Raw genomic sequence first — 18,821 nt, forward strand, 5'->3', positions numbered from 1 at the left:
TGGTTCAAGACTCAGTTCCCCAGAACCCATGTAAACCATATGCACAAGGAGGCGCATGTGTCTGGAGTTCGTTTGCAATGGCTGGAGGTCATGCCATGCCCATTCTCTCTCTCTCTCTATCTGCCTCTTTCTCTCTCGCTCAAATAAATAAATAAATAAAAATATTTTTCAAGAATGAGGCAAGTGACTCCTACTTCATGGACTTTCTAACCCCGAATGGGAAGAAGAAGATAAACAGTATAAAACTCATGGGGAGGAGAAGGTGTGTGTTCCAGGTCTTCAGCCTCTGTTCCTCCTCCAGCTTTAGTATCTGCCCTTAGCAGAGTATAGCCGTGCAGCCGTCAGTAACCCCATTTAAGCACGGAAGTACCAAAACCTAAAAATGTGAAAAGCTAGTGGGGTGACCAGATAGTGGATATGGAGATGACAGAAGGTACCGTCAGTAAACATGAAAATAGATCAATAGAAGTTAGTTAATCTGAACAGCAGGGAGAAAACTAAGAAGTTAGAAGCCGAGGAGGTAACCGTGAAAGATCTGACATTCATCATCAGAGGAGAGCTGGAGAGATGGCTCAGTGGTTAAGGTGCTTGCCTGCAAAATCCAACATCGCGGTTGGAGAGATGGCTCAGGGTTTAAAGACACCTGTTTGCAAAGCCTGACAGTTTGGGCTCTAGTCCCCAGTACCCACATAAAGCCAGATGCGTAACGGCCTGCATGCTTCTGGAGTTCCTTTGCAGTGGCTGGAGGCCCTGACACACCTGTTACCTCTGCCTCTCTCTCTTCTCTCTGTGTCTCTGCTTGCAAATAAATAAAAAATATCTAGCATCAGAATAACAAAAAGAAAAGACAGCATGGTATAGTTTTGTTTAATTAGTTATGGCTGTAAACTTCCCCAATTCATCAAAGATGTAAAACTACAAATTCAAGAAATGAATTGGGGCTGGAGAAATGGCTTAGCAGTTAAGGCACACACATCTGGAGTTCATTTGCAGCAGCTGGAGGCCCTGGCACACCCATTCTCTCTCTACCTGCCTATTTCTATATTTTTCTCTCTCAAATTAATAGATAAAAATTAAATTAGAAAAAGGATTTTTAAAAAGAAATGAATTGAACTCCAAGTAAACACTAAGAAACTCACACCCAATAAATTTTAAAACTAGATATTTAATTTTCTTAAAAAAACACTGCCAGAAAAAATAAGACATAATTATCTATACACTTACATAAACACTAACTTAATAACAGTCAATATCTCATCTGAAAACAGAGAGGTGAGGATAAAAAAGTGGCATGGCATTTTTTTTTATGTCTCACAAGAAAAGAATTATCCATTCAAAATTTTTCCTTGATGGATAACTTATCATCTTTACCAGATTATTTAATTTTTTTTTTAATTTATTTATTTGAGAGCGACAGACACAGAGAGAAAGACAGATAGAGGGAAAGAGAGAGAATGGGCGCGCCAGGGCTTCCAGCCTCTGCAAACGAACTCCAGACGCATGCGCCCCCTTGTGCATCTGGCTAACGTGGGTCCTGGGGAACCGAGCCTCGAACCGGGGTCCTTAGGCTTCATAGGCAAGCGCTTAACCGCTAAGCCATCTCTCCAGCCCCCAGATTATTTATATCAGATTTTTTTTGTTATCTGTCAATTGTTTGTCTTCATGTTCATATTGCAGTTGTTATTACAATGAGAGATTTTTAAAAAATTTTTTATTTATTTGCAAACAGAGAATGAGTAGGCATGCCAGAGCCTCTAGCTACTACACACTCCAGATACCTGCAGCTCTTTGTGCACCTGGCTTTATGTGGGTTCTGGGGAATTAAAGCCAGGCTATCAGGCTTTGCAAATAAATGCCTTTAAACTTTGAGTCATCTATCCAGCCCCGATTAGTAAGGGGTTTTGTTTGTTTGTTTGTTTTTGGTTTTCAAGGTAGAGTCTCACTGTAGCCCATGATGACCTGGAATTCACTATGGAGTCTCAGGATGGCCTCGAACTCACGGTGAACCTCCTACCTCTGCCTCCCGAGTGCGGGATTATAGGCGTGCGCCCCCATGGCCAACTTCCAATGAGTGGTTTTTGTATTATTTCCTGGACGTCTTGGTTTTTACGTTAGGAGAATCTTGAACTTTTGTAAATCTTCCATCTTAGCCTGCGTTGCCTTGTCAGGTTTGTAGCGCGCCCTGCTCTGGTCTGTTTTGTGGACTTGTGTCACGATGACGCTCTCGTCTTTGTGAGCCTTGCAGCCCTGTTCCAGATGTCCCCCCGGTTTGACGGCTTTTGGTTTGGGCTCAGGCACCGGCAGTTCTGTGTCTTGAGAGCTGAAGACACTTCTTCAGTCTGCCTGTGTTTACTGAGTTGCACTGGAGGAGGCAGAAGCCACTGGGTGGATGGCATGAATATCCGGGGTTTCGCTGTATCTACTGCCTAGAAAAGTTGGCCTTCTCATCTACCCAGATGGTGTGGGGTCGGCCGCTCTGTAGCTGCTAGTAAGCACAGGTATTTCCGTGGCTCCCACCAACGCCTCTGTTGGCTCCTCTCTCTTGGTTCTCTCAAAAGAGCAGGCTTCTTCAGAAAGGTCTGTCAGAAGTCACGGTGTTCAGGTCTCTTGAACTCCCAGGCTTGGGAATATATGGGAAACAAAAGAAGCGCTCTTCCCCTTTAGATCTCCCAAGGTTTCTTTCTTTCTATTTGTTTTTCTTTCTTTCTTTCTTTTTTATTTATTTATTTGATAGCGACAGACAAGGAGAGGAAAAGGGAGAGAGAGAGAGAATGGGCACGCCAGGGCCACCAGCCACTGCAAAGGAACTCCAGATGTGTGCACCCCCTTGTGCATTTGGTTAACATGGGTACTGGGGAATCAAGCCTCGAACCAGGGTCCTTAGGCTTCACAAGCAAGTGCTGAACCACTAAGCCATCTCTCTAGCCCTCTTCCTATTTTTACCAATGTTGAACAAACACTCTCATGTGTCCAGTTTTTACTTCAAGGGGTGTAGGAGTACCTTCTCACTGCTGGATGAAAAAGGTTTGTTTTAGCTTGACAGTTTCCAGGGAGGTTTCATCATGGCTAAGAAAGTGTGGCCGAGCAGACAGCTAGGGCATCACATCTTACCACAGCAGCAGGGAAGAAGCATCGAGAGTGAACGGCCAGGCGCCACAACTCCACAGTGGCAGGAAGGAAGCAATCTAGCTATTGGGTTTGGAGCTGGGCTGTATATCATTACTCCCAAGGTAACCAACACATATCCGTAGCAAGGCTCTGCTCTCCAGTGCCCGACCACACAGATTTCCCAAATCACCACCAGCTGGGGACCAGGTGGTCAATACATCCAAGTCTTTAAGTGACACTTCATTCCAACCAACCCAAGGGGAGAACAGAGTAAAAGTGAGTTTGTATCATAACAGCTTCAGAACTGACCTCCTGGGCTAGGAAGCTGTCCATGGCCCTGATGTAGCTGTCTCTTCGAATGCTGCTTTTCAGGACTTTGGCGAGTACCAGGAAAGTTACTACTCAGTACAGACCACCGAAGGAGAGCAGATATCCCAGCTGATTGCAGGGTACATTGACATCATCCTCAAGAAGGTAAGTCATGCTCCTGGAAAGATGGTTTAGTGGTTAAGGCACATGCTTGTGAAGCCTAAGGACCCAGGTTCAATTCTCCACATCCCACGTAAGCCAGATGCACATGGTGGCACATGCATCTGGAGTTCATTTGCAGTGGCTAAAGGCCCTGTTGTGCCCATTCTCTCTCTTTTTCTCTTTCTCTAATAAACAAAGTTCTTTAAAAAAAAAAACAAACAGATAAGTTGTATTCGCACATATCAGGAAAGCTGCGTTGTTGAAAGTCTCAGCTTACGTCATGTGGGTGACCATTGGGGGGATAAATCCTGCTCGAGTCACGCATTTAATCTTCGATGTGAAGATTGCTTGAGGATGAGATGAATCTTTAACCTTAACATCCTGCGCAAATGTCTGATTTTGCCCCAGCTTTTAATCGTGTCAGTTACTGATGGGTAATGAACTTTCTCTGTCACTCAGCTCCTGAGTGATGGCGGCTGAGCCCTGGGCATCTCCTGCTGCCCTTTCCAGCTGTGTACAAACCCGAGTGGATGGGCTACAAGTGGTCTGTGTTTTCCATGAGATTCTTTGTCTTACCAAGCATGACATTACATGCCATGATGGCACATAGAAAATGAATTCCCCCACCCATTTCTTTTTATATTTGGTCTTTGTCAGTTTTGTGTATACACATACACACACACACACACACACACACATTGTAAGTTGATCATATAGATTCCCTAGTATGTCTCTTATTTATTTATTTATTTTGATTTTTTGAGGCAGGGTCTCACTCTAGCCCAGGCTGACCTGGAATTCACTCTGTAGTCTCAGGTTGGCCTAGAACTCATGGCGATCCTCCCACCTCTGCCTCCCAAGTGCTGGGACTAAAGGCGTGCGCCACCACACCCGGCTCCCTAGAATGTCTCTTAACCCTCCCCTCACTCCTGCTTAAGCTCTTCTTCCCCCTCTCATATTAATGGTTACATCATTTTTGTCCATTTTTTATTTATTTATTTGAGAGTGACAGACACAGAGAGAAAGACAGATAGAGGGAGAGAGAGCAAATGGGCGCGCCAGGGCTTCCAGCCTCTGCAAACGAACTCCAGACGTGTGCGCCCCCTTGTGCATCTGGCTAACGTGGGACCTGGGGAACCGAGCCTCGAACCGGGGTCCTTAGGCTTCACAGGCAAGCGCTTAACCGCTAAGCCATCTCTCCAGCCCAATGGTTACATCATTGAAGAGAATGACCCCTTCCCCCAACAACCATTAACTACCAATAGCTCAAAAAAGCAGACTTGAGAAATTATTTTTATTAACATACATTTAAGTGTATTTCAAACCCATTTTCCTTTCTCTCCTCTTTTCCCCTCTTCCTTCTGCCATGCCCTGCTCCCCCTCCCCCAGAGCCTCCTCTCTGCTTTCATGTTACACACTTCCCGTAACTCTCCCCTCCCTCCCTTTCTCGTCCTCTCTTGTTCCTCTCTCCTGGTCTCCTGTCTTCGTTCGTGGTCTGTGCTCACTCTTACTTACATACAAACATTAAAAGTTGGTCTCCACATATGAGAGAGAACATGTGATTTTTGTCTTTCTCATCCTGGGTTACCTCACATAGTATAATCTTTTCCAGTTCCATCCATTTTTTCTGCACATTCCTTAATTTCATTAGAAAAGAAAATAGGAAGCCAGGCGTGGTGGCACACGCCTTTAATCCCAGCACTCGGGAGGCAGAGGTAGGAGGATCACTGAGAGTTCAAGGTCACCCTGAGACCATATAGTGAATTCCAATTCAGCCTGGGCTAGAGGGAGACCTTACCTCGAAAAACCAAACAGGAAAAGAAAATGGACATTTTAAAGCTTCACAACATAGCTCATTGAGACATCTGTATTCTATATTCAGGTTAATAAGGGTGACTTGATCTTTTCTCGCTATGTACAACCTGTTCAGTCATAAAAACAAGAATTGTACATCTATATACTAAATCATGGCTTTCTGCTTTGTCTTTCTCATGTTTTTGTTCATCCATCACTTATTAAATATCCAACACAAGGAATGTTGGGTGAACAAGTCCTGTTGATTGCGTCCTTTCAAAGCCCTCGTTTGGGACCCGCTGATGCTCACTGCTGCATCTTGTTTTCCCTCCAGAAACAAAGCAAAGATAGATTTGGTCTGGAAGGTGACGAGGAGTCGACTATGTTAGAAGAGTCAGTTTCCCCAAAAAAGTAAGTATTCAGGGACTGGGAGACCTCTGCCTTCTCCTGAGGGGTCAGTAGTGATGAGAGGCGCGTTCACTTCTCCAGGTGTGGCCCCGGATTAGCAGGGTGGGCGTCTCAGGTGTCCTGTGGATGCCGAAGGTCTCATGGTGGACACGTAGCGGGGGACGGTACTCAGTCTCTTTTCCTAAAGGCAGATAGCCTTCCCGAGACCTGTTCTGAAGAGGATTCTATATTTTTGAATTATTTATTTATGGGGGTGCACCAGGGCCTCCAGAATGGGTGCACCAGGGCCTCCAGCTCCTGCAAACAAACTCCATACACATGTGGTACCTTTATGCATCTGGCTTATGTGGGTCCTGGGGAATCGAACCTGGGTCTTTTGGCTTTGCAGGCAAGCACTTTAACTGCTAAGCCATCTCTCAAGCCCAGGATTAATTAGATTTTGATCATTAAAAATCTAGAAAAGCCAGGCGTAGTGTCGCATGCCTTTAATCCCCGCACTCTGGAGGCAAAGGTTGGAGGATTGCCATGAGTTCAAAGCCATCCTGAGATAGTGAATTCCAGGTCAGCCTGGGCTGGAGTGAGACCCTACCTCCAAACAACAACAACAACAACAAAAATCTGGAAAGTTACCAGCCGTGGTGGCACACACCTTTAATTCTAGCACTTCAGGAGGTAGAGATAGGAGGATCACTGTGAGTTCGAGGCCAGCCTGCGACTACATAGGGAATTCTACGTCAGCCTGTACTAGAGTGAGATCCTATATTAAATATATATATAAATATACAAAGTAGACCTGGGACTGGAGAGATGGCTTAGTGATTAAGGCACTTGCCTGCAAAGCCGAAGGACCCAGGTTCAACTCCCCAGGACCCATCCATTTTAAGCCAGATGCACAAGGGGGCACACATCTGGAGTTCATTTGCAGTGGCTAGAGGTCCTGGATCGCCCATTCTCTCTCTCTACCTGCCTATTTCTGTTTCTCTTTCTCTCTCTCAAATAAGTAAATAAAAATATTTTTTTGAAAAGTAAGCCTGGAGAAATGGCTTAGCAGTTAAAGCATTTGCCTGCAAAGCCTAAGGACCCAGGACCTGTGTAAGCCAGATACACAGGCTGGCACATGCAGTTGCTGGAGGCCTTGGTGTGACCCTTCTGTCTCTCTCTCTCTCTCCCTCTCTTTATCTCTCTCTTTTTCGCAAGTAAATAAATAATGAAAAAATATTAAAAACAATCTGGAAAGGGGCTTCTGTTTGATTCTGGTTCTTTTGCAGCCAAGGGGTCTCAAAGGTTGGTCACTGGCAGAGTTACTGTTCACAGAGAGTTTGTCACATGTCACACTCCCTTCATAGGCTTTCAGCAGAGGGCAGTGCTTAAAACCTTATTCTCAGGTCTAGCGAGTTGACTTAGTGACTAAAAGCAGATGTGTGGGGCTCGCGAGCTGGCTTAGCAGTCAAGGTGCTTGCTTGCAAAGCCTCAGGACTCACGTTTGACTCTCCAGATCACTCGTAAGCCAACCACACAAAATGATGCAAGCGTGCAAGGCCATACATGGGCACAAGGGAGCACACGTGTCTGGAGTTCAGCTGCAGTGGCTGCAAGGCCCTGGCACACTGTCGTTGCTCTCTCACAGTTGTTCACTAAGCTTGCCAGCCTGGGTTCTCTCTAGCATGATGTGAAGCCAGACACACAGTTGGGCAGGCATCATACAGAACCGCTCATGTGCAAGAAACAAACAATTTTTAAAAACTAGTCTCCAGAGCCAGCTTACACAGCTCAGATCTAGCTAGGCTTGTCTTTTGCCCTGTCTGTGTGAGCCCATGTATAAGACAGGAATACAATAATACCACCTTGTAGGCTTTCTTTTGATGTTAGAATTACTAATAAAGAACTTTATTCATCTTTTTTTTATTTTTAAATTTTTACTTATTTGTTTGAGGGCAACAGACAGAGAGAGAAAGAGGCAGAGAGAAAGAGAATGGGCATTCTGGGGACTCCAGCCACTGCAAACGAACTCCAGATGTGTGTGCCCCCTTGTGCATCTGGCTTACACGGGTCCTGGGGAATCGAGCCTTGAACTGGGCTCCTTAGGCTTCATAGGCAAGCACTTAACCTTTAAGCCATCTGTCCAGCCCTTCATCTTTATTTTTTTAATTTATTTGCAAGCAGACAGATAGAAGAGAGACAGAATGGGCACGCCAGGGGCCTAGTCACTGCAAACTCTAGATGCACGCACCACTTTGTGCATCTGGCTTTCCATGGGTACATGAGAATTGACTCTGGGTCATTAGGCGGTGCAGGCAAGCACCTTAACCACAGAGCCACCTCTCCAGCCCTAATAAAATACTTTAATTAATTCCTGTTGAATCATGGGTGTTGATGGTAGGAGCATCACTGTTATTTGAAATTCAGAACAGTCTCATATTAACCACATTCATATATGAGAAACAGGTTTATTAAAATTAAAGAGCAGGTAGTAAGTAGTGTTTGTTGGGAACTCTACACTGATACCCCCTTTATGTTAAACAGAATTTTGTAATAACTACCCTTCTCTATATTTTTCTGAGCTTTTTACAAAAGTTTTTTGTTTATTTTTTATTTAGTTATTTGAGAGAGAGACAGACAGAGAGAGAGAGAAGGGCGCACCAGGGCATCTAGCCACTGCAAACGAACTCCAGAGGCATGTGTCCCCTTGTGCATCTGGCTAACATGGGTCCTGGGGAATCGAGCCTCGAACCAGGGTCTTTAGGCTTTACAGGCAAGTGCTTAACCACTAAGCCATCTCTCCAGCCCTTTTTCTGAGCTTTTTAAAAATTATTTTTATTTATTTATTTGACAGAGAGAGAGAGAGAAACAGAGAAGGGGCACAACAGGACCTCTAGCCACTGCAAATGAACTCCAGATGCATGTGCCCCCTTGTGCATCTGGCTAATGTGGGTCCTGGGGAATCGAACCTGGGTCCTTTGGCTTTGTAGGCAAATGCCTTAACCACCAAGCCATCCTTCCAGCCCTTTTTCTGAGCTCTTAAAAAATATTTATTTTTTAAACCATATAGAGACAGAGATAGAGAATAGGTACCCCATGACCTCTACCCACTGCAAGCAAACTCCAGGTGCATGCGCCACTTGTGCATTGGGATTTACATGGATACCAGGGAAACGAACCCACATCGTTGGGCTTTGCAGGCAAGCGTCTTAACTACCGAGCCATCTCTCCAGCTCGTTATCTATGTTTTAATTGAGTGTGTTCAGCATGCTGGCTCATTTGGGCCCAACAGCAGCTCCCTGTGCAAGAGAAAGGCCAGAGGTTACCACCCAGCATTTATGGATGAAGGGAGCTGGTGAGACAGCTGAGATGGTAAAGTGCTTGCTTTGCAACATGAGGATTAGAGGTTAGTCCTCAAAACTCATGTACAAATCACAATGCTGTGCATGGTGGCATGCCCTTGCACTCTTGGACCTGGGGAGGTAGAGACAGGCAGCTCCATGGGACCCAGTCGTGAGCCAGTCTGGTTGACTTGGTGATTTCTGGGGTCACAAAAGACAACCTCCAAATAAAAGTGGATGATGCCTTACAAATGACAATTAATGCTGTCCTCTGGCATTCTCTCTCATCCAAACACTCGTGTGAGCACACACACACACACACACACACACAGTTCATGGATGCAAAACCCAAACACCATGAAGTCACTTGAGATGCACACCTATGCCACAGCCAGAGCTTGGATTTGGATATTAAGTTTCTCATAGTGCATATGGGAAGCAGAAAGTTCTAACACATTCCATCCACTCTGATGGACTGGCTTAGCCCTAGATACGGTTGAGCTAACATTTCTTCTCTTTCTTCCTCTTGGTCACGAGTAGCTTCCCAGTCACCCTGCAAGTGCTTTTTCTTTTTCTTTTTTTCTTTTCTTCTTTTTTTTCTGAGGTAGGTTCTCAGTTTAGCTCAGGGTGACCTGGAATTCAATATGTAGTCTCAGGGTGGCCTCAAATTCACAGCAATCCTCCTTCCTCTGCCTCCCGAGAGCTGGGATTAAAGGTGTGCACCACCATGCCTGGCTTGAAAGTACTTTTTCATTTGTCTTCTAGAAGTGCACAGGATGGAGTCAAATATATGGTACATTTCATTGGATGTGTATTTTCAAGGGCATAGTACCCTCTAACAGAGTATCTGAAGTCCTTGGAGTTAATGACCACTATATGGACATTACTAACCTTTTCCTTTCCAATTGGGTGAGCTGCTCATTTTGGAGGATTCCCCTGAACATGTGCATCCTGGAAGGTAGCCTCATGATGTGTGGAAGCAGAGAGCCTGAGATCACTGAATTTTTTTTTTTTTTTAAAGATGAAAAAGCCTCTTAAGTCTCCAGAGATAACAAAACACCCTCTGTGGTCAGTGGATTTGAACCTGGGGAAGGAGTGCTTAGCTGTGAGAGGTTTTCTTCAAGTTTTTGTATTTATTTTCTCCCTTCCATCAAGCTAAGAGTTGATAATGTCCATTTCTGTTTATTTTTATTTATTTGAGAGCAATAGACAGAGAGAGAAAGAGGCAGATAGAGAGAATGGGTGTGCCAGGGCCTCCAGCCACAGCAAATGAACTCCAGATGCTCATCTTGTGCATCTGGCTTACATGGGTCCTGGGGAATCGAACCTCGAACTGGGACTCTCAGGCTTCACAGACAAGTACTTAACCACTAAGCCATCTCTCCAGCCCCAGTAATGTTCACCTCTGATGCTTAGAATGGAAATTAGCATGAGGTAGAGACTTGTGGAATAATGTTCTCTCAAGCATGGCTTACCAAAGAAAGATCAGTGTATCCAAAACTTTCCCTTAGAATTTCATCATTTGGGCTGGAGAGATGGCTTAGGTGCTTGCCTAAGGACACATGTTCAACTCTCCAGATCCCATGTAAGCCAGACACATAAAGGTGAGGCAAGCGCAAGGTCTCATATGCCCACTAGGTGGCGCACGTGTCTGCAGTTCGATTGCAGTGGCTGAGGCCTTGGCACTCTATTTCTCTCTCTCTCTCTCTCTGAAAAATTAAATAAAAATAAAATAAAATAAAAAGTATCATTTGGGCTAGAGAGATGGCTTAGTGGTTAAGGTACTTGCCTGCAAAGCCTAAGGACCCATTTTTAATTCTCCAGATCCCACATTAGCCAGATGCACAAAGGTGAAGCAAGCGCAAGGTCACACATGCCCACTAGGTGGAGCAAGTGTCTGCAGTTCAACTGCAATGGCTGAGGCCCTGGTGCTCCAATTCTCCCTCTCTCTCGCTCTCTCTCTCTCTCTCTCTCTCTCTCTCAAACTAATTAAAAATAAAGTATTATTCGTTTTGGCAGGAGGGGGTTTTGGAGAAGAAAAATGAATAACATAAATACCATGAACCTTTTCAGAGGAGACCCTGACAGCAGTTGTATGGACCACCGCTCGGGCCGGGTTTCCTCTCAGAGCGCTTCTGAGCATCCTGGCGCTTTTAAGTTCTTTCCCAAGTCCCTGCGTGCACCCCTTGAAATTAAGCCCTGGCCATCTGGGGCGTGCGGTGCCCGCTCACCGCACCACGCGCGGGTGGCCGCCTCACGGTGGCCCACGTCCCTCCCGCAGGTCTACCATCCTGCAGCAGCAGTTCAACCGCACCGGGAAGGCCGAGCACGGCTCCGTGGCGCTGCCCGCAGTAATGCGCTCCGGCTCCAGCGGACCCGAGACTTTCAACATCGGCAGCATGCCCTCGCCGCAGCAGCAAGTCATGGTCGGACAGATGCACCGAGGCCACATGCCTCCGCTGGTGAGGCTTGCCCTCCTTAGTGAGTCACCTCCGGGGGAAAGGGGTCGCCGGCGGCTGAGACAGGTTGCGAGTGGGGGCTCTCGAGGTTCCATCTGAACCACAGAGCAAACAGACCCTGCTCCCCCACAGCATCAAGCCCTGATGGTTTCAGAGCACCCGAGACAATAGCCCCCCCCCCTTAATGATGCTGATGTTTCTCTACCTAAGCTTGTTAACCTGTGCTCTCTTTTTGCATGTGTGTGCCTGTTGGGGTGGAACACGTGTACTTTATGGTGCACGTGCATGCGTGTGAATAGGCCAAAGGTCTACTTTGAATGCCTTCTTCAATTGCTCCCCGCTTTTTGGTTTTTCGAGGTAGGGTCTCACTCTAGCTCAGGCTGACCTGGAATTCACTCTGTAGTCTCAGGATGACCTCAAACTCATGGCGATCCTCCTACCTCTGCCTCTCTAGTGCTGAGATCAAAGGCGTGCGCCACCGTGCCCGACTCCTCCCCCCCACTTTTTGCTTTAATTGAAGAGACTGCAGCGACCTGTTGCTGATTCAGATGAACCCCAGACCACTTTGCACCACTTTGTGCATCTGGCTTTATGTGGGAACTGGGGAATTGAACCAGGGTCATTAGGTTTTGCAGGCAAGAGCCTTAAGTGCTGAGCCATCTCTCCAGGCCTTCTTTTATGTTAATTAATTAATTGATTGATTGATTTTTGAGACAGGATCTTGCACTGAACCTAGAGCTCACTGATTGGACTAGACAAGCTAGCCAGCAATCCCAGTGGATCTTCCTAGCTCTGCTTCCCCGCTGGTGTGGGGCACATGCCACCATCCCTGTTTGTGTGGCTGCTGGGGAACCAAACTCAAATCCTTGTGCTTGTGCAGCAGACACTCCACCCACTGAGCTTCTCTTCAGGCCCTGGCTCCTTTCTAATCTATATGACGCAGCGCCCCTCAGACTCACCTTTTCAATCCTTTACTATTAAATCGGTAGACTAGCACTTTGGAAAGCTCCGAAGTGATTTTACTGGCTAAGCATGTTAAATTGGGTGGAACCAGGCGTGGTGACACACGCCTTTTATCCCAGCACTCTAGAGGCAGACGTTGGAGGATTGGTGTGAGTTCAAGGCCAGCCTGAGACTACGTGGTGAATTCCACATCAACCTGGGCTAGAGTGAGACCCTACCTCAAAAATACATAAAATAAAATAAAATCTGGAGTAGAATTGGTTTTTCGAGGTAGGGTCTCACTCTAGCTCAGACTGCCCTGGAATTCACTGTGTAGTCTCAGGGTGGCCTCAAACTCATGGTGATCCTCCTACCTCTGCCTCTCGAGTGCTGAGATCAAAGGCGTGCGCCACCACAACTGGCTCAGAAACATCCTCTTCTAACACCCATATGCGTTTTCTGCATGAGGTCTTTTCTCCTCAGTACTTCAAGATCAGATAGCTGCAAAGACACTTGTCAGCCTCCTCGTCTGCTAATTAAGCTCCCCACACTCCTCTGATTAGAATCCCTCTGCTCCAATCACCTTCCTTTTGTGTTCTATTAATATGAAGCATCATCTATTTCTGGCCCTGAGGTTGAAACGCGAGCCAGTTCAGGTGCTCCGTGAGATGTATTTTTGACTGAGCTCCCGCCACAGCTTCGCTCTGTCTTGCACAGAGGCCCCGTCAGTCCTGCTCACTGCCCTGTGTGCCTTTGCAGACCTCGGCCCAGCAGGCCCTCATGGGGACCATCAACACAAGCATGCACGCCGTCCAGCAGGCGCACGATGACCTCAGTGAGCTCGACTCATTGCCCCCGCTTGGCCAAGACATGGTAAGTGGTTCTTCCCCTGTGTCTGTGTCCTGGCACAAAACAGGGTTATGGGCTCTGTCTGGACTCTCCAGCAGGGTGGTACAGAGAGCCATGTGCTCTCTGGGGTGCCGGGGCTTTGCCTGTCTGTTGAAGCCACAGGACGAGATTCATTGCTGCCGGCAGGACCTCTGTGTTGAGAACGTGCACCTTGGAGCCCCCCGATCTGAGCTGAGATCCCAGCTCCCGTACTCGGTCGCTTTGTGTGGCTGGGCAGCTGATTCTGTCCCAGCCTCCACTCTGTCATCTGTAAATAGGGCTGTCACACAGGCGTGATGCTCACATTCTCAGAGCATAGCAAAGAGCTCAACTCGGGTAGCTGGTTTTATTTTGATAGACATTGTCAGAGGTTGTCAAGTTTCACCGAGCACCAGAATCACTTGGAGGGCTTCTTAAACACACTGCCTGTTAAACACTAGCCCCGCTGTTTCCGATCGGAGGCGGGGCCTGAGAGTGTGCATTTTCAACAGGTTTCCAAGTGATGCTGAGGCCAGTGTCAGGAAAGCACGCTTTGAGGAGCCCTGGGTTATCGCAGGCCTTCTGAACTTTGTGTCAGGGCGAGGTAATCAATGCGCAGTCCTCCTTTTACCGTAGCTGCGCCGTCAGCAGACCGGCGGCAATGCCACCACCCTGGATCCTGGAAGACTCGATGAGTCACAGGCCTTCCAACTCCCCCAAGTCAGTCTGCATGTCAGCCTAGTTCCCGGATGCCTTGTGTGCGCAGTGAAGTTTGAAAAGCACCAACCGGCTCTCCCTTTTTCCTCCCAGCTTTGCACACTACAGTCACCCGAGGAACTTTTCAAATGCCCAGTGGTCCAGCTCAGAGCTTTCAGTCAGAGGGTAGCTATCAGACACCAGTACTTTTTTTTTTTTTTTAATTCTGTTCAGCCGTTGAGGTAGAAAACAACTATTATAAGATAAAGTCATACCGTTACGGAGGCCAGAAATGAGATACAGTCTGTTGCTTCATCTTGTCCAGCCAGAATCACTGCCTTCCAAGTTGTTCTTAAACACTATTTATTATCTCCACACTGGTGCGCATGGAGGTGGCTGGTGGCCTGAGCACCGGGCCTCCCAACAGTCATTGAACATTTGCCTCTGGTTGGGTGTGGTGGTACCATGAGTTCAAGGCCAGCCTGGGCTAGCATGAGACCCAACCTAAAAAGAGGAAGAAAAAGAAACATTTGGCTCCGGGGAACTTCAGATTCGAAATAGATGTTGGATCTCCATATCCAGCAGGCTTGTAAGATCCAAGCTTTAAATTACTTAAATAGAACTGTCTTCAGAGAATTAGAATGCATTTATTATTAGTGCTGGGCACATCCTGGGACGAAATTAATATTTGGGAAGCAGGCCAGAGAGATCACCATGATCATTTCGAGTCACCAATTGTCAGATGAGTCTTGCAATGCCAGAAAATAGGGAGTGGGGGAGAGCACTTGCCGCGCAGGCGTGAGAGTGGCCTGAGCTCCAGCCCTACGTCAGCAGCTGGACGTGACCACACGTGCCTAGAATTGTAGTCCTGTGGGGAGATAGGACAGCCACTTGGCTTGCTGCTCAGTCTGACCACAAATGGCAGCTCCGGGCTCAGTGAGAGACCCTGACTCATGGAGGCAGGCATATGACTACAAGTGGACACCCCTGGCCTCTGGCTTCTGCAGGCCCGCACACGGAGCGCCCACATAGACACACACATGCGCGTATACCACACCCATCAACCACGCTACGCATAGTACAGTCATGCAGATAATAATAATACTAAAAAAAAAGCCAGATATGGTGGCACACGACTTTATCCTCAGCATTTGGGAGGCTGAGGTATGAGGATTGCTATGAGTTTATGGCCAGCCTGGGCCACAGAGTTTATTTCCAGCTCAGCCAGGCATCACGGCGTACACTTTTTAATCCCATTTAATCCCACAAGCTCGAGGCCACCCTGAGACTACATAGGAATTCCAGGTCACCCAGAGCTAGAGTGAGAACCTACATTAAAAAAAAAAATAGCCAGGCGTGGTGGCGCACACCTTTAATCCCAGCACTTGGGAGGCAGAGGTAGGAGGATCGCTGTGAGTTCGAGGCCACCCTGAGACTACATAGAGAATTCCAGGTCAGCCTGAGCTAATGTGAGACCCTAGCTCAAAAAGCCAAAAATAAGTAAATAATAGTAATAATAAAATGAATAAGTAGATAAAACAAGAGATACAGTAAACAGAGAAATTCCTATTTATAAGGTTAAATAAAAGAGGTGGGAAGATATTCTTGAGATCCTACAGTGGAAGACGTATAAAGTCCAGGCTGTGGCTCACCTATGACATGTTAGAGGGAAGGTTGGATCCAGAGCAGGAGTCAGGACCACCCTCCTGCCAGGAAAGACCACACATGCACGTGAGCGTGGCTCAGGTCAGCAGGAGAAAGTCTCATGGGTTAAAATGCCTTTGTTCCAACGCGAACGCGTGTGGAGCTGGGGAAAGCCCTCGCCGCGAAGCGTGAGTCCCCGGGTGCAGAGCCCCAGCACCACGTGGCGGGACGCTGTAGTGTGGCCGTGCATAGGGCTTGGTGGGAGGCAGAAGCAGAAGAGGCCTTGGAAGTTTCTGGACTCGCCAGCCTGGCACACAGAATGGAGAATGACGAGAGCCCCTGCCTCACATAGACTGCAGGGCAAGGACCAACACCCATGTTGGTCCACATGTGTCCTGGCACACTCCACACTTGTGCCAGGACACATGCATGCCCACACACACACCACAAACGCTTAAAAAGCCAAGTAAAAATTACTGATATGTGCTAGGGTCACTATGTGATATTGTTACGAGACATTGAGTACAAATACTCTTTTGTTACTCTTTTTTCTTTTCTTTTTCTTTCTTTTTTTTTTACTATTTTCATTTATTTGAGAGTGAAAGAAAGAGGAAGAGAGAATGGGGGCTTCGGGGCCTACAGGTGCTGTAAATGAACTCCAGACACACACGCCACATCTGGCTTACGTGGGTCCTGGGGAATCGAACCTGGGTCCTTTGGCTTGGCAGGCAAGCACCTTGACTGCTAAGCCTCTCTCCTTGCTGCTGTTTTTACTTAGGTTAAAACCATGTAATTTTTTTTTTCCTCTAAAAATCTTAAAGGTTATAAAAAAAAAAAGTAGTATAAAACATCGGGTGAATTTATATGCCTGTCAGCCTCTCTGGTGAGCAGCAGCCTGTTCGGGATTCCATTTAAGATGATCCAGGGGTCTGTTCGGCGCTGGCCCAGGAAGAAGAGTGCGGCCAAAATGCCGGTCTCGTTCTATGGCACTGTTTCTCTGGTCTCCTGGGTCATGCTGTGCTGTGATTGTGTCATCCTGTTGTCTGGCTTTGCAGGCGTCTCGGGTCTGGGTTCAGAACAAAGTGGATGAATCCAAACACGAAATCCATTCTCAAGTCGATGCTATTACAGCCGGAACGGCGTCAGTTGTTAACCTCACGGCTGGTGAGTCCCTGAGTAATTTGCAGAGTATTGTGGTTTTGTGAGGGGGAAAATGTCATTCTTTGATTGAAATAACAGATTGTTACAGTAGGAGAGGGAGTCTATTTTTAGACATGTGGCCTGCTTAAGGCATTTTCTCCTAATGATCCAGGAGTAACATAAGGAAATATCTTATTCAGATTGTTACCATGCCTCAGACATTAAGATACACTTGCACAGATATCAGCAAACTGAACGCGGGCAGGTCTGTTGAGGCCACATTTCTCCCTTCGGGGAGCTTACAGTCTGACAGTGGTCTTGAGTGAACAACCCTAGTATACATCCTTTCCCTGTTTTGCCCAGCAGTTTTCTATCACCTGCCTCCAGCCTTGCCCTGTCAAGTGAAGCCACAGGGCGTCTTGGCTTCTGGGTGTAATGTACCCGAATTTTAGGAGCAGAGCACTGAGCTGCCGTCGGGGTCCAACAAGAGCCACAAGATGCTGAGACCTCCTTTGTAGTTTTTGATTTTTGTGTTTGTGTACACCATGTGCGTGCACGCATGTGCATGTGCTCCTATGTTTGTGGGCACACGTTTATGTATATGGGGTGCACATGTGTGTATTCTGTAGAGGATAGATGTTGAACTTGGGTGTACTTCTCAATTGCTAGCCACGTTTGTTTTTAATCTTTTTAAAAAATGTATTCATTTATTTTTATTAACAACTTCCATGATTGTAAACAATATCCCATGGTAATGCCCTCCCTTCCCCCATTTTCCCCTTTGAAACTCCATTCTCCATCATATCCCCTCCCCCTCTCAATCAGTCTGTTTTTTATTTTGATGTCACGGTCTTTTCCTCCTATGGTCTTGTGTAGGTAGTGTCAGGCACTGTGAGGTCATGGAGATCCAGGCCATTTTGTGTCTGGAGGAGCATGTTGTAAGGAGTCCTACCCTTCCTTTGGCTCTTACATTCTTTCCGCCCACCTCTTCCACAGTGGAGCCCGAGCCTTGGAAGGGGTGGCTATCCCCCTTGTTTTTGGGACACGGTATCCCAGTTGCCCTAAAGCTCACGTCTGTCTAGACCTTCTAGCCGGCAAGCCCGAGGTCGTCTGGTTTCCCCAGCCCTGGTCTTACAGGCGTACACCTCCATTCCTGGCTTGTGTGTGGCTGCTAAGGAGCCAATCCCACGTCCCAGTGCTCACATGGCAAACACTTTACCAACTGAGCTACCCCCCAAGCACCTCCCTTTGGGATTTTAAAGGACCCTTGCTCAGTAACTCAATATGCAAGACCTCCAGGTGAGGGGACCTTATTGAAGTCACCTTGGAAACAGGATGAAGTCCATCTCACTGGGTTCCTACAGATCTGTGTCTGACGCCTGCAGGGTCGTGGGAAATGTGCTCCTGACAATGGGGAAGGTCTGTAAAAGTCCCACCAGGACCCCTCATGTCCTGCCAAGCTGAACCCTTCTCATCCATCACCCTCCTCTGCTGGTGATGGTCCTTCTGTGTCCCAGGTGACCCCGCAGACACTGACTACACAGCTGTGGGCTGCGCCATCACCACGATTTCTTCCAACTTGACGGAGATGTCCAAGGGCGTGAAGCTGTTGGCGGCCCTCATGGACGATGAGGTGGGCAGCGGGGAGGACCTGCTGCGAGCCGCGAGGACCCTCGCCGGGGCCGTGTCTGACCTGCTGAAAGCTGTGCAGCCTGCTTCTGGAGAGGTGGGATCCCAGGACGCACAGGCACGTGGCGGGTGGCTGGGAGGCCAACCAGACAGCTATGTCCTTCGGAGGTCATGGGGCTCTGGCTGCCTGAGCTTCTCCTGTATCCTCAAGGGGCCAAGGACCAGTACAGTCATAGAAGGAAGTGTTGACATAGGTCAGATACTGTTGTCTAACCTTTGGGAAGGGTAGGAAGCCTGTCCCTTAAAGGTGTTTGATTTGGTACAGCCCATCATTTAAAAAGGA

At 47.4% G+C, this 18,821-nt stretch overlaps 1 protein-coding gene across 4 annotated transcripts in view; it reads left to right on the plus strand.

Moving 5' to 3' along the window:
• Tln2 (talin 2) overlaps positions 1-18,821 on the plus strand; it is a 468,592-nt gene that overhangs the window by 307,153 nt on the left and 142,618 nt on the right. For all 4 annotated transcript variants that reach the window (XM_045159990.1, XM_045159987.1, XM_045159989.1 and 1 more), the window contains 6 exons: positions 3,481-3,582; positions 5,708-5,784; positions 11,383-11,563; positions 13,262-13,375; positions 16,765-16,873; positions 18,367-18,575. In XM_045159990.1, the coding sequence (XP_045015925.1) occupies positions 3,481-3,582; positions 5,708-5,784; positions 11,383-11,563; positions 13,262-13,375; positions 16,765-16,873; positions 18,367-18,575 (792 nt within the window). The remainder of the gene's footprint in view (positions 1-3,480; positions 3,583-5,707; positions 5,785-11,382; positions 11,564-13,261; positions 13,376-16,764; positions 16,874-18,366; positions 18,576-18,821) is intronic.

This window comes from Jaculus jaculus, chromosome 10, assembly GCF_020740685.1.
Source record: "Jaculus jaculus isolate mJacJac1 chromosome 10, mJacJac1.mat.Y.cur, whole genome shotgun sequence".
NCBI classification, from domain to species: domain Eukaryota; kingdom Metazoa; phylum Chordata; class Mammalia; order Rodentia; family Dipodidae; genus Jaculus; species Jaculus jaculus.